Genomic DNA, 13,886 nt, shown 5'->3' on the forward strand with positions numbered 1-13,886 from the left:
TTAATTAATCATGATATATCATGAAACCAACTTCTGGTAACATATACCTTTAATCTACGGTCTAATAAGCATAGATTTTTATAAACGTCTAAATCATTTTCTACAGTTGGACGACGGTGGATCAACCGTAGCTTGACTTGCGCATGAACCGGTAAGGTATCTCTCCACAGAATTCCTGATGATACCTCTGGCAATCCGGGGAAGGACTACCTAGGTAGGTATGATAACTGGGCTTAGCTCATGACAGGCATGCAATTGGAGAATTTCCACTCCAACCAACTGCATTACATTGCATGCTGCACAGCACAGACCACGCTTCTACCACGTGGACTTGCCAAAGATACCACCATATCAAAGACTTGAGGTATTTCCAGGGTAGATTTTTTTGGTTAATTATATGTAGGGACGCCATTTTCTAGAAATGTAACGCTTATGTGGAGGATTATAGCAGCAGGAAATGGCAGATTTAGGAGACATCTTCATTCCTCGCTTGTATTCACAATAGAATACAGAATATATTTTGCATCTACTATACAAAGCTTTAATATCATTCATGGAATTCTTCTATGACTGCGTCACGATTTGGCCGCAACAGCTGCTTGGGCGCTTCTGATCTGCTTTGATCTTTCTGCCCTTTCAGCAAACCGGGCCCTTGCGATGTCGATTCTCGACTTGGCCGGCTTCCCCTCATTATTTGTGTCGCCTCCAGCATTGCTCTCTATACCTTTAGCCTTCTGCTTCCATTCTCCTCGTCGTCGCTTGTACAGGTCCATGAACCAGTTTCTCCACACCGCTCTAGCTATAAAAGAGTCCCGCAGTGTATGTTCATGGTCGCATAATTCCTGCGCGATCCTCTCTTTGACAAAGAAGATGTCCTTAGTTGCAGGCCAAAGGGCATCTACAACATGGGAGCCGCTCGTGTCGAGGGAAAGCTCCTGGATATGACCTAAGAATCGTGGGACAAATTGTCGCCGAAACTGCACGGCTGATGTGGGGAGCGTCAGAGCCTGCTGCAGAACGTGTGAAGTGGTTGAATTCATGGCGATTGTGAGAAGGTCCTCCGTGGATGTAGCCAGGAGGCTCGAATACACAAGTTCACTGAGAGGGCCGGAAACACGTAGCATGGCCTGCGCAAGCAATGATCCATGGAACTGCTCTGGCGCAGCAACACGCTGATTTTCAGGCTTGGCCGCCTGTCCAGCAGCCTGTCCATCTTCGCTAGCTGGCTTGTCCAGTTTGAGCATCTGCCGCAGTCTTGTGGCGGGGTCTTTATCATAAGAAGCCTCCAAAGCCTTTGCAAGAGGAGTCGTGTCAACACCTCGCACGATACATCGTTCGATCAACGCCCTGGGAATGGTCAGCCTCGAGCGTTCAACGAGCGCTGGAATTTCTGGGATGATCAGCTCCATGTCAGTCTGTAAGTCATCCTTGCCAATTCTCTCCAAAACCCTAACAACAACGTATGAGGCCGTCTCGTTTCGTGATAGCGAAGCAATGCGCCCTCGGATGATGTTCTTATGAAAGTTCTTGAAGAGCTTCCCAGGGGCATAGCGCACGATGGCTTCTAGTAGCCTTGAGCCAACAGGATCGTATAGTAAGCCGCTCAAAAATACCGCACTTTGGGAACCCTCCTCCAACGATTCATCAGGGATCAGTCTTCTTGTAATGGACTGGGGATCCTTGGCGCTAGACTTTCCAAAGTGCGAGAGCTCCAGAGACAACAAGACCTGCAAGACAGGGTTTCCGATAGGGTGAGTTGACAGGGCCCTGAGATTGGTATCGTCAAGCCCAGCGGTCATGTCGTGCATGATCTTTTTCAAAGCAGTTTCAAACGATTCCGGAACAGGTCTCTTCTGCCCAATAGCGGCTTCCGCTTGCGATTCCGTATCGGTCACACCTAATTTCTCTTTTTTTCGACTGGCGACAACAGAGTCACTTGACGACACATCGACGGGTTCACCAGCTAACACTAGGAGCAGCACGCGAATCGTATGCGAAGCAAACCGCTCTGTTAGCAGGTAGCCCCAGTTTCCGTCCAGCTCTTCAATGACTTGCAGGAACATGTCGGCCAGCGACAGTTCCGGCTCCGCTTCATCATCTTCTTCATCAACACGTTTCTTTTTATCTCGTTTCGAAATTTTGTTTGTTACAGCGGGTGCCGCATGAATAAACAATGTTTCGCAGCAGTGACTCGCGAAGCGGTGCTGAACCAAGTGCAAGAAATGCCCGAGGAACTTGTTAAACAACCTCCGAATCTGGCGTGTGTTTGACAGGGAAATGAGTCTCTCCATAAGTCGTGAACACGATTGGCTGCATGCAATTTTCAGTTCCTTGCCCTTCGCTTCCTTGTAAACACTCTCGATGAACAGGTTCCGCTCCTCTGCATCGCGAAACTGATCCAGCTCGAGCAGTTCGTTCGCCCGCGAAAAATACTCTTGTTCCTCGGAATCGAGCATACCGTAGAATGGAGTGTCATTATTGTTGTTTGCTTGGGGAGCATCCTCGTTGCCGACGTCTAGTGGAATGTAGTCTTCAGTCTCGACCGCCGTCGATGATTTTTGTCGTTTCGGCGCTTGCTCCTCGGCGTTGTCTTCGCGTTTCCGTTTCGCTTCATTCTTCTTGTTCTTTTCTTGGGCTCTGCGGCCTCTCTTCTGCTTTTCACGAGGCATGGCGAGGATCAATTAATCGATTGATCCGTTGCGATCGAACGGTGAACAATCCCTGTTCAACTGTATTTTGTCGCTCCGTCGAGGAAATTTTTGGATAAGCGGTGGTCAATGCGCGGCTTATACCGCCTGCCGTTTGCTGTGTTTGCACTGGCAGCTCCCCGCCCGATACAAAATAAATACCTAGAACACTACTGATTAATGTCTTCAAACATTAATATTATTACTTTAGCTAGTCCGAACACTCATTTTTTTTTCAGAACGAGCGCTAATTCGTACATGGCAGTTCCTCCACCTTGATCCCTTTGAATTTTGGAAATTTTGCACACAGATCGTCACTGACAAAACGTATAGTCATACACTCAGGCTGAATCAAATGAGGGGAGTATAATAATACACGAGGGACAAAGAGAGAATTATACATTACACTGCTGAAAATACAGCAGACACGTGTCGTCCACACGTGATACGTTGCTCCATGGTCACTTTTCGATTTCCCACCCTGCCTTGGTAGCGAGGGATAATTTGGAAGCGAGTCTCTCTGTCGTCACTCGTCTTTCCGATGTCTGCGGGGGCGCTTATATGAGTGGGAGTCGGAGTATTGTTTCTCTTGCCAGTGCCAACTTGGAAGAACTCATTGCCTCCCCACCAGAGGGCGTCTTTGGCCCAGTTTGTATCTGTGAGAGAAGTTTTCTCCGAGGCAGTCAGGTGTGTATTGTTACCCAGGACAGCCGCCGCGTGGGTTGAGCCAACGGATATCTGGTTCAGGCGAATGGGTTTGACTTTCTTAGTCTTTTCGTCGTATTCACACAGACCACTAAGGGCCTTCACCTTTGTAGGACTGTCCTGTATGTGGGTCCACCTCCCAGTACCAAGAGTGCCATATATGCCTTTACCAAATGCCCATGTATCCGCTGTGAGAGGACCCAAGTTTTGTGCTGCTGATGGTTGATCTTCAGACGTGTTAACTCGCTGAGCATCCACGGTCACGAAACTGGTAGCGCCACCTGCAGCTATGCCTGTCACTTTAGCAAGCCAGTTCTTGCCGGAATACAGGCGCTGCAAGGGCAGAAGAGTCGGGGTATCATTGAATGGCGATGCCGGATCGAAATCAAGCCCCAGCTGTCCAAAGGAGTTGTCTCCAAACACGAATATGCGGCCATCTTTGTCTAGCAGCAGAGAATGAAAATCGCCGCTAGCAGTCTGCACGATCTTAGATCCTCGAGGTAATTTTATCTCATGACAGCTGTCCACAGGTCCGTGCGGACGGGTCGTCCAGGTCAGTCCAGGGATGCCCAGTTGGCCTTTAGAGGGATAGTGTTCAGTAGCTGCGGCTGCAGAGAAAACGCGACCAGCGTTCGTCAACAGCAGCACATGCTCCAGGCCACCACTGATAGACGTAACCTTTTCCCCTAGACCCAGCTGCGGCGTAAGGAGTCTGTAGCTCAAGCGAGACCTGGAAGACCAGAAGGGAAGCCAAGAGCTCTCTCGCGGTTTCGGTCCCGACTCTTGATATGATTTTGAGATGGGCAAAGAATACACATTTCCACCAGAGGACAGCGCTATGATCCTGTCTCGGGACATGGATATCGAGACTAGGTCTTTGCCAGTTAAAGTTTTGGTAGGCTTGAATTCAGTCTCTGAATAGCCCTTCCCCCACTGGATCAAATCACCGTTCTCCGTTATAGCAGCTCCTGAGGTCTCATCAAGCTTGAGGTCCCTGAGCAGCATGCCGTCAAAGTAACGTATGCGTTGGGGCGTCTTTACTACCGGTTCATTAGAGTCGGGATCCACGACACGATGGCTATTCGAGCCCCAGGCATAAACGCCAGGGTTATCCAATGCCTTCTTGACTTGGACATGCTGGTAGCTTAGAAGCTCACGATTCTCCTCCTCTGACAACGCGCTGTTCGTCCTCGATTGCTCAAACGTAATATCTGTCGGCGGCTCAACAACCGGAACACGATCGGTCTTTCTTTCCCTATATGCGTATACCGCAGAGGCCGCAGTAAATGTTCCCACCAGAATCAGGGCAGGGCCGATCCATCGCGAGGAAGACGAAGCGTTTCCGGCATCTTGCTGGGGGTTTTGAGAATAGTATCTCCTGGGATGTCTTGCACGCAGCTGAGGTCTTGTGACGCGGGACGCAAACCCAACGACACTTGCGGTTTGCTGTCTCGTCCTAGTCAGAAACATGGCTAGATCCTAGTTACCTCGATTAGTCCATAAGGGAGTGCCGTTGACAATGGGCCTGTAAGTGGCGTAAAGCAAAAACTTCTCCACTTTCAATGCAGTAATTTATCGACCGTTTACTTTACGCGTGAAAGCACTATTGCGTTAGCCTAGGCGGGACGGGCTGGCAGAATCCTCCACACTTCGGCAGGCCACGAATCGCGAACAGAACAGCTGTGTCCTAGTTTCCCGCGACTTGAGGGCAGAAGAGCTGTTGGGAGAGACCAATGGCCTTCGCTTGGTATATATCCAGTTCGACGGAGACGGATAAGTCCTGAAAGGCTTCGTCCAGCTCCCTGTGCCGGGGCTTGCTGACACGATGCGTCCGCATTCCGCAGGCTCAGTGCGGAGTCCTAGTGATCCGTCGGGGCTGTTACAGAAGGCTAGCTCAGGCTCTGATATAAAGGACCTGTCCTCGATTGGAGATGAAGCGAAGAAGGTTACGATAACTAATGAGCTCGATTTCAGCCGATGGTATCATGATATTGAGGATGGACTGCTTGAAGCTAGCTATGAGGAGTATCAGTATGCACAACCCTCGAATTAACTGATCGGTGTCGTTTTGGTTCTAATGGCTGGTGTCGCTAGGTCTTGTCTTCATGAGCTTGAGGCGTCAAAATCCCATCTCGACACTCTCCTCGCGGATACGTCCTCGACGCTTGAGCTTCTTTCTAGCTTGTCTGAATCGTTCAAGGCAGTTGAATTACAAACCTCTACTTTCCAGAAGCAGTGCGAAGGCCTTCTCTCTGCGCAGAAACGGAACTCTGAACTGGCGGATGACATTCGCGACAATCTTCAGTATTACGATTTCTTAGATCCTGCTTCTAGAAAGCTCAATGCCCCGGGCGCGGGAAGGGCCGTTCGTACGAAGGAATTCTCTGACATGCTAAGGCGCCTTGATGAGTGTTTGGATTACATGGAAGCCCATGTAAGGGTCATCTTGAGAGTGGATAGAGTAGAGTGACTAACAGCATGCAGCCCGAGCAGAAGGAGGCCGAGACATACCGCTCCAGGTACAAGCTATTACTGACCCGCGCTCTCACCCTCATTCGCGGTAATTTCGTGGCGGCATTGCGAGAAATTTCTTCTGGTGTTTCAAAGAGAATCGCGGACAAACAACTCAATGACACTACAATGTCCGCTCTTTTGTATGCGAAATTCCGTGTCGGTGCGTCCGAAATGAAGCAAATCGGTCTCGAGATTCAGAAGAGAGCTGTCCCGCCATTGGATCCGGAGCAGGGTACCGAAGCAGAATACCAAAGTCTTATGAACGAACTTCATTCGAGTTTTGCAGCGACCCGCGGGAAACTTATCATACCGCTCGTACGAAAAAAGCTCGCCCAAATCGCGCAAGCTCCCAGCACTTCTAAAGACCTCGTAGCGTTTGCCCGATCCAGCATCAGTTACGTACGTGGTATCTGCTTGGATGAATTCGAATTATGGGGGGAATGGTTTCATGGCCAGGACGGCTTGTACGATTTCTTGGAGTCAATATGCGAACCCCTTTATGATCATCTGAGACCAAGGATCATTCATGAAGTCAAGCTTATTAAACTTTGCCAACTTTGCACTTTGCTTCAAACTCGGTACCTATCAGATCCAGAAGAGGAGACTGAATATACCGATCCAAACCAACTGGACTTCTCAGTTTTGATCCAACCTGCACTTGAAGATGCACAGACTCGTCTTGTCTTCCGAGTACAAGCAATTCTTCGAGATGAAATCGAGAGGTTTAAACCCCGACCAGAAGATATTGACTATCCTGCTCGCAATCGGCGAGTGGATCTCTCATCAACATCCAATCCACTTTCGGGCCGGAAAGTCTCAGAGGGTGGAACGGAGACTACGTTACCAAAGACTCCGAAAGTCGTCGACGAAGACACTGACTCGCCCACCGAAAAAGATGCATGGTGGGATTTTGACTCCCAGGCCGCATTCCAGGCTTGGTATCCCACACTGCGGAAGGCTATCTGGCTTCTTAGCCGGATTTATCGACTAGTTAACGTATGATCTCTTGCTGCCCAATGATTGTAATTTTTCTCTGCTAATAGGTGCTACAGTCAACCGTTTTTGACGACCTTGCCCATCAAATCGTGCACCAGACTACTGTGTCACTTCACCAAGCCAGCGCTCTGATATCGAGCAAGTCGTCAACAGTAGACGGGCAGTTGTTTTTGATAAAACATCTTCTCATACTCAAGCAGCAGATTGTTGCTTTCGACATCGAATACGTGACACCTGACATCTCTCTTGACTTCTCAGGGGTTACGAATACTTTCTGGGAACTCCGGGAACGTGGCGGCTTATTCAATCCGAAGAACCTTATGCGACTTGTCGGCCACGGTCTACTTCCACGCGTTGTAGAGAATATGCTAGACGCTAAAGTGGAGCTGGACGGCCGGCTCAGGACGGTAATCAACGATTTCACCAACCACTTCGCCACGAAGATGACGGCATCCTTGCCGACGAAGTTCGTTGAAAAGAACATGGAGAGTGGGGGCGCGATCAGCCCTACATGTCGAGCCATTGAGAAGGAGGTTCCGATCCTTCGTCAAGTTCTGGATGACTACCTGGACGACACACGGACCAAGGAGACTTTGGTCGGTGCGGTGCAGGACCGTGTCATACAGATATACGAAGAATTTTTCGAGAAATACACGTCTGCGGAGAAAAGCAAGGGGAAACCTGTCAGCAAAAAGGGTAAAGGACGCCAGGACGCCGTCTGGGACGTCGATACATTTGCAGAATGGAGCGAGGAGGTCTTCCGGGTCGGTATCGCTGGAGTCCGTTCTTACGACGATGATGATGATGACGACAACGACGACAACGAAGATGATTGTGACCATGACCACGAGGACGGCGAGGAGGATATAACTCCAAGCCGCAGTGTGAGCCGGAACAGCAACAGGATCTGAATGACTTGCTTATTCTTGTTTTTTCCCCTTTGACCTGCCTCAATTCATCATGGCAAGGTTCGTTGATGATGAAGGGCTTACTATTATTGTCGGATGCGGATATGTAGATACGGCTTCCAGTTGATACGAGCTACTTGCCTCCCTATCAGGTTGGCTAGCTACCATATATAAGTTACGGCGTTTTGGCGTTGTTAATAAATGGCGATGCAGTTGAGCTGCTACGAAGCGAGTTTTTTTTTATCAGACAAGTAATATATTTTTTTATCTTTTTTTATCTGATAATAGAAGTACCTAAACAACGAAGATCCTCCACTTGCATGCTAGTCGTACTCGTCATAGAACTGGGAAAGAAAAAGGAAAACCAGAGACAGGTATCTAGCGTGTAAAGATAAACAGCAGAAAGGAAAGTGAGGAAGAAATAGTCACAGGGCAGACGTTTATTAAAATGCATAAGAAATAACTGTAAGGTATAAAAAGAGCTGATAGGAATGTTTCAAAAGAGATCAATGAAACCAGAGAGAGTGAACTTCAGGCCGATAAGAAAGCAGACCAAGCAGAAATCATGAAACGAATCAAAGAACCCCCTCCACCCATCGTCAAAGAACGTCACGGATTTTTGCGTACAACTCGGTTTCGAGGAAGTTATAATTCGGGTCCGGTTCGCAGAATGGATGCTGCGAAAGGAGGGTTTCGGCAGTAGGTCGGTCAAACGTATCACTAGTCACGTTTCCATTAGTATCCGCTGCAGCTATTGCTTGTCCCTGTTGGATAATACTTACATTGTGAAGCAGTCATACATAAAGGCTAAGGCCGCAGGACTGATGTTCACAGCCACGTCCTCGGGAATCGGCGGAGCTTGACTGAGACTGCCCAGCTTGAAAATGGCACCAATGGCCTCCTCCTTGCTCCATGGTCGACGGCCCGCGAACATTTCCAAGACCACGCAGCCTAGAGACCAGATGTCGACCTTCGCACTGTAACCCTGGCCTTGGGATTGTATAACTTCAGGGGCCATCCAAAAGATTGAGCCTTGCATGGAGTTGGAGGCGTCATTTCCGTAGATATTATCAGATTTCTTCGATATACCGAAATCAGAGATTTTGCATGTGCCATCGAGGTCAAGGAGAATATTATCGGCCTTCAAGTCACGGTGCAAAATACCCTGGTCGTGGAGGTAGGCCAAGCCACTCAAGGTCTGGCGTGTCAGTGACTTGACAACGCTTTCTTCAAACTTCCCATGCTTGCGAAGACAACTACCGATCGAACCGCCGGGGATGTACTCAAGATAGATCGAAATAGAGAATTCACCTCGCTCACATCCGAGATATTGAACGATATTCGGATGTTCAAGATGCTGCATGGTATCGATTTCGTGATCCATAGCAGCCACCATCTCCTTGATCCGATCCTTATCTTGCCCGGCAGCCTTAGGGTTGATCTCCACCTGTTTTACAGCAAGAACCTCACCGGTGTCAGCGTTGATCCCAAGATAGACTCTACCATAAGTGCCCTTTCCAATAAGTTGACCGCGAATGATACGGAACGTCTGTTGTGGTTGGGGCCCATTATCTTGTGCAACGCTGTTTTGAGGAATCGGATCCAGCTGACTTATGCGACTTCCAGGCTTGGGGCTGATCTGCATAATCTTTGCTCCAAACATTTTGGTGCTCTTCCGGCGCAATATCTCGCCGGATTTTGCATTATTCGAATTGTGCACGCTCCGATTCCGATTGACTTGGGCACCCTTAGCGACCTCTCTGATGGACTTCATACGCGTTAAGCCACCAGAACGATTAACATTGCGTTGGGCAACATTATTTTTCATGGTTGGCTCATTCGACTCTGAAGCTTCAGCGTCATTACGGACTGCATGTGATGGTGACGAGTAAGAGCTTTGCATGTCTCTGCTCGGGTGACCCGTCGGAGAGGAAGGCGGAGAGACCGCCGTGGCTGCCAGATATGGCTCGTCCAGATCTATGTCGGGGAAGAAGTCGTCCAGATGGTCAATGACGCCTTCGACTGGAGGTCTGCTTGCCCAGATATCATCTCGAGCGAACGAATCTCTCCGAATAAATCTCTCATGCTCTGGCGATTGCGGAAAAGCGTCTGCGCCGGGAATGCCAGATGGCCCTCGAGATCCTCCATAGCCTGCCCTGAGTTCGCTGGGCACAGAAGTAGAGTTCTGGAATGATCGTCCCGGGGACATCTCATCTGCAGTGTTTGGTGATTTAAAGCTCACAGAGAGTCCTTTCCCAGACCTTGCTGCTGTGTTGACTGTAAGGGAAGGCTTTCGAGGTTTCGGCGAAGCTTCAGAAGAACCTGCAACTGGCTCTTTGTCCTTCGATTGGTTTTTCTTGGTTGACAAAGGAATTGCAAAGAGACCGTCATCTGAGTCATCATCATCACCTGAATCTGCCTTCGGTAATGGTGATTGCTGAAAGAAGACTTTCGTCTCTTCAAAATCGTACTCTGGGCCGAAAGACTTGCGAGCTTCCGAGGATGGTTGCTGCGTTTGCTCTGAAGAAGAGGCAGTCGTAGTCTTCCCATTCGCTTTAATAGTACTGGAATCGGCATCGGTAGTGGCATGAGTTAGTTGAGACATCTGTCCGGCACTTGTCCCCATAGGAGTAGTAGGTTGCTTGTTGACATTACCCATGGTCTCCTCGGTAATGAAGCTATGCGGTCTCTGTTTTGACATCTGGCCACGATCTTCTGGCCTCTTGCTTAAAGAATTTACCTTCTTAAGCGTGTTGGATTCGGCTGGAGCTGACGGAGGCTTACGGTAAGGAACAAGATTTTCAGGCCTCTTATCCTCAAATGGAGAAACGCGAGGAGTGTCAAAGTCAATGACCCCTTCCCGTCTCCAGCCGGTATCGCTATAAGCATCCTTTGGCGGTTGCAGTGAAGGAGGCTGCTTTGATCGTAGGTATGCGTTCTGTTTCCGCTCCATTTCACGCTTGTACTCCTCCTGCCGGGCAAGTAGATCACTGTTTGTTTCCTGGCTCGAATCGCCGACAGCACTTTCAGATAACATCGGTGTGGAACCATGCGAAGCGGAGTTAGCGGAATTTGCCTTCAGAGCCGGTTGTCGAGATCCAAGAGAGGGCGAAACAGGCCTGGCTTGAGCCGATATACGATTCAGAGCATCCTCGTCAAGAGGTTTCCTATGCAAATGATGTTGTCCTGAAATAGGAGATGAAGTATTCCTCTCAGGAAATGATACACCAAGTCCTGTGAAATGGGGAGTGGTCGGTCCTGTTTGAGTACCGCGAACATAAAACTTCAGTGAACCAAATGCGTCTGATTTTGCCCGCCGGCTGAGAGTTAATACAGTGTCATTCAAAGGTTCATCATGTTCAGTTTGTCCCGGTTCGGTGGTGAATATCTGAGCATTGGACCAGTCCAATATCCCCAGGTTCTGGCAAATGACAGCTCGCAAGCCTTCTGCGGTATCGATATCAGTGACATCTATTAAACGATAATTCCAGCCATCCAAAGTCGCAAAGACGTATTTCTTGCCTTTGGTGGCAGACTTCCCTCGCCCCGAGCCCTTCTCGTAGTCAGACATAGAGCCAGATAATGGGCGGTCTCCTAACGACATATCGCTGTTATTGTAGGCAGGTTTGATAAAAGGACTATGAGAACCATTTTGACGCATGTAGACAGGACTCGTCGGTGACTCCAGGCTCTGTTCCTCGGGGGATGGATGCGAAGAATCGTTGGACTTTGATTTCTTTTTGAATATGTTCAAGAAACTCTTGCCATGCTCCTTTGACTCTTGGGTTGATGAACGAGCACTATCTTGTGCCTGCTTCCGACCCTCATAAAAGCGCGGTATTGCCGAGGTTCCACGACCTACCCCCTGTGTGGAATCGGCGCTGTTGCCTCGGGAGTGTTCATATTTGCCATGCAAGTCACTCATTGAGGATGAAGCAAGCCCTGACTGGACAGGAATGGCATGTTGAGCAGCTGGACTCCCGCTCTGCGGACTGTCTTCGTGCGTTCGAAGTGTTGGAGGTGGAAAAGGTCCACTGTCACTGTACGCTGAGGGACTTTGCCTTCGAAATTCATCCAAACCGGAGAGGGCACTCCGAGAATATTCCGAGCGCATATGTGACGTGGAATCAGGGCCAGAAAGATCGCCAGGTGCACTATCTAGTTTTGGAGCAACAGGAGCAGTTACCGAACGCATCTGAACATTGTGTTTGTTAAGACCAGAAGGCGGTGCTCGGTAAGCCGTATTTTCATTACCTCCACCGCTGTAGCTGACAGAAAGGGGTTCCCAGCCAAGATTGGGGGAATTCTCCAAACCTCCGTCAGTAGAGGCGCTAGTCAAGAGTGGCTGGGATTCACGACGCTTTTGCATGAGATGGGCTGTATCGCTATTGCTTTCGTCATGAATCTGGCGGATGAGCTTGCGCATACGCTTTCCTTCTTCACGTTCTCGGGCCTGGTCCCACCCGGTTCCACTTTTGGCACATTCCTTTGCTAACTGGGGGTAAACCACCTGGTGCATTTTTCCAAGATTGCCCCTGCCATTGGCACCATGGCCGAGCTCGATAAAGTCAGCACCTTGGATCTCCAAGGTCTTGAACGTCTCTTGCCAGTCTTTTGAGAACCCATTCTTGGATAGCCAGGCTAGAACTCTCTCGAGCGGCCACTGGATAGCAGCCTCGCTTGGCGACATGCCTCCGAGAGATGTATTGCTGGCATTATGACGATGACTCGAAGACCTGGTCACATCGTTGCCATGGCTTGTAGTTGGCGGTTGGGGATTCTGTGTAGTAGCTGTCGAAACACCCGGAGACACCAGCTCATGAACATTGTCATGCAACGTATAGGACTGGTTTCCAGAAGACCTCTGCCGGTCTGTTGCTCCAGAATGACCATAGTTCTCATAATTCGAACGTGTATGAGAGTCAAACAACGGCGGTATCCCTACTCCTGGTCCAAAAGATTCCCCAGCAGGAATATACGTTGCAGAGGTAAGAGGTTGTGTTTCAGACGAGGGAGGCGGAGGGGGAATTGACAATGGAGCCGGTTGACGATTGTATGCTAAGGATTGCGACTGGCTCGAAGGGAGTAGGGACGGAGGTGGGGGAGGTGGTGGTGGAAAGCTTTGCGACATCCCCTGTCTTGCCCAATTCTGCCACCCTGACGAGACTGCGTAATTTGCGCCTGGAGGAGGACCCGGCGGGGGCGGAGGTACTATGCCGTGTGATTGCGAGGACGGGAGTCGAGGAGGGGGAGGAGGCAATGGAATGATATGTGATGGATTTTGTTGCGACGTCGACGGAGGGGGAGGAGGAGGAATATATTGCGGTCGTTGACCTTCCATGACGTCGGTATGGATGATTTCGAACGAGTGCGAGATCTTTTATCCTTTCTCAGGGAAAGGGAGCCCCGATTAGACCTGGGTTTGTCTGCAGAGACTAGTTTTCCCAGCCATGCACCAGTGAAACTCCAATTGCCATTACCATTCCAAGCGAATTAATTCATCGTCGATCGCCAATTCCCGCGATGCTCACTTAGAGGTGATGTAGTACGAAAGAATTCCCACCCAGGTCCAACTAAATATCATCTCCAAGACGTGACGACCAAAGCAGATAGACGGAAGCTTGGACAAAACAGAATGCCCAAGACTGACATGAAAGTCGCTGGTATGCCTCCTTGAAATGTACGACGTATCGGTCACCAAACGTCGTGATCACCAAGGATCAAAACACGACGCAAACATGGAGAAGGAGCGCTGAGAACCGTCTGTCATCCTGCATACCCCTAGAGCGTCAGAAGACTGATCGAGAGATCGGCCATGGGATTTTCCGAGAATGGATACGGAGTACAACAAGAGACAATATCACGAGACTGATCGACAACACAGGTCGAGTATGTGTCCAGACCAAGACAGAAACTTACCACAAAAGTAGCAGGGCGGTGGATAGAAAGCCAGTCACTCCAACTTGGAAAGGCGGGGTCCAATATCATCAATCAGAGGGGAAGAGAAGCCCCGCTCAGCTGCCAGTCCTGCTGTCCAAGTCATGCATCGAACAACTTATCTGTCACGAAGACCTGG

At 49.5% G+C, this 13,886-nt stretch overlaps 4 protein-coding genes across 4 annotated transcripts; 1 reads left to right on the forward strand and 3 right to left on the reverse strand.

Annotated features, from left to right (window-relative positions):
* Nucleotides 1-575: 575 nt before the first annotated feature.
* On the reverse strand, nt 576-2,669 carry T310_5696 (Nucleolar protein 9; the record flags this gene model as incomplete). The annotated part of the gene is made up of 1 exon (XM_013471433.1): nt 576-2,669. The coding sequence occupies one exon, from the start codon at nt 2,667-2,669 to the stop codon at nt 576-578; it is 2,094 nt and encodes a 697-aa protein (XP_013326887.1).
* A 420-nt stretch (nt 2,670-3,089) lies between these two features.
* Nucleotides 3,090-4,862, reverse strand: T310_5697 (Mitochondrial protein Fmp25; the record flags this gene model as incomplete). Its single annotated transcript, XM_013471434.1, has 1 exon — nt 3,090-4,862. The coding sequence occupies one exon, from the start codon at nt 4,860-4,862 to the stop codon at nt 3,090-3,092; it is 1,773 nt and encodes a 590-aa protein (XP_013326888.1).
* A 355-nt stretch (nt 4,863-5,217) lies between these two features.
* On the forward strand, nt 5,218-7,813 carry T310_5698 (Golgi complex component Cog3; the record flags this gene model as incomplete). The annotated part of the gene is made up of 4 exons (XM_013471435.1): nt 5,218-5,423; nt 5,487-5,826; nt 5,877-6,902; nt 6,959-7,813. 4 exons carry the CDS (start codon nt 5,218-5,220, stop codon nt 7,811-7,813), a joined length of 2,427 nt encoding a protein of 808 aa, XP_013326889.1.
* A 596-nt stretch (nt 7,814-8,409) lies between these two features.
* Nucleotides 8,410-13,151, reverse strand: T310_5699 (MAP kinase kinase kinase (Bck1); the record flags this gene model as incomplete). Its single annotated transcript, XM_013471436.1, has 2 exons — nt 8,410-8,530; nt 8,593-13,151. 2 exons carry the CDS (start codon nt 13,149-13,151, stop codon nt 8,410-8,412), a joined length of 4,680 nt encoding a protein of 1,559 aa, XP_013326890.1.
* Nucleotides 13,152-13,886: the final 735 nt, after the last annotated feature.

The sequence above is a fragment of the Rasamsonia emersonii genome (genome assembly GCF_000968595.1).
Source record: "Rasamsonia emersonii CBS 393.64 chromosome Unknown ctg1118621760319, whole genome shotgun sequence".
NCBI classification, from domain to species: Eukaryota; Fungi; Ascomycota; class Eurotiomycetes; order Eurotiales; family Trichocomaceae; genus Rasamsonia; species Rasamsonia emersonii.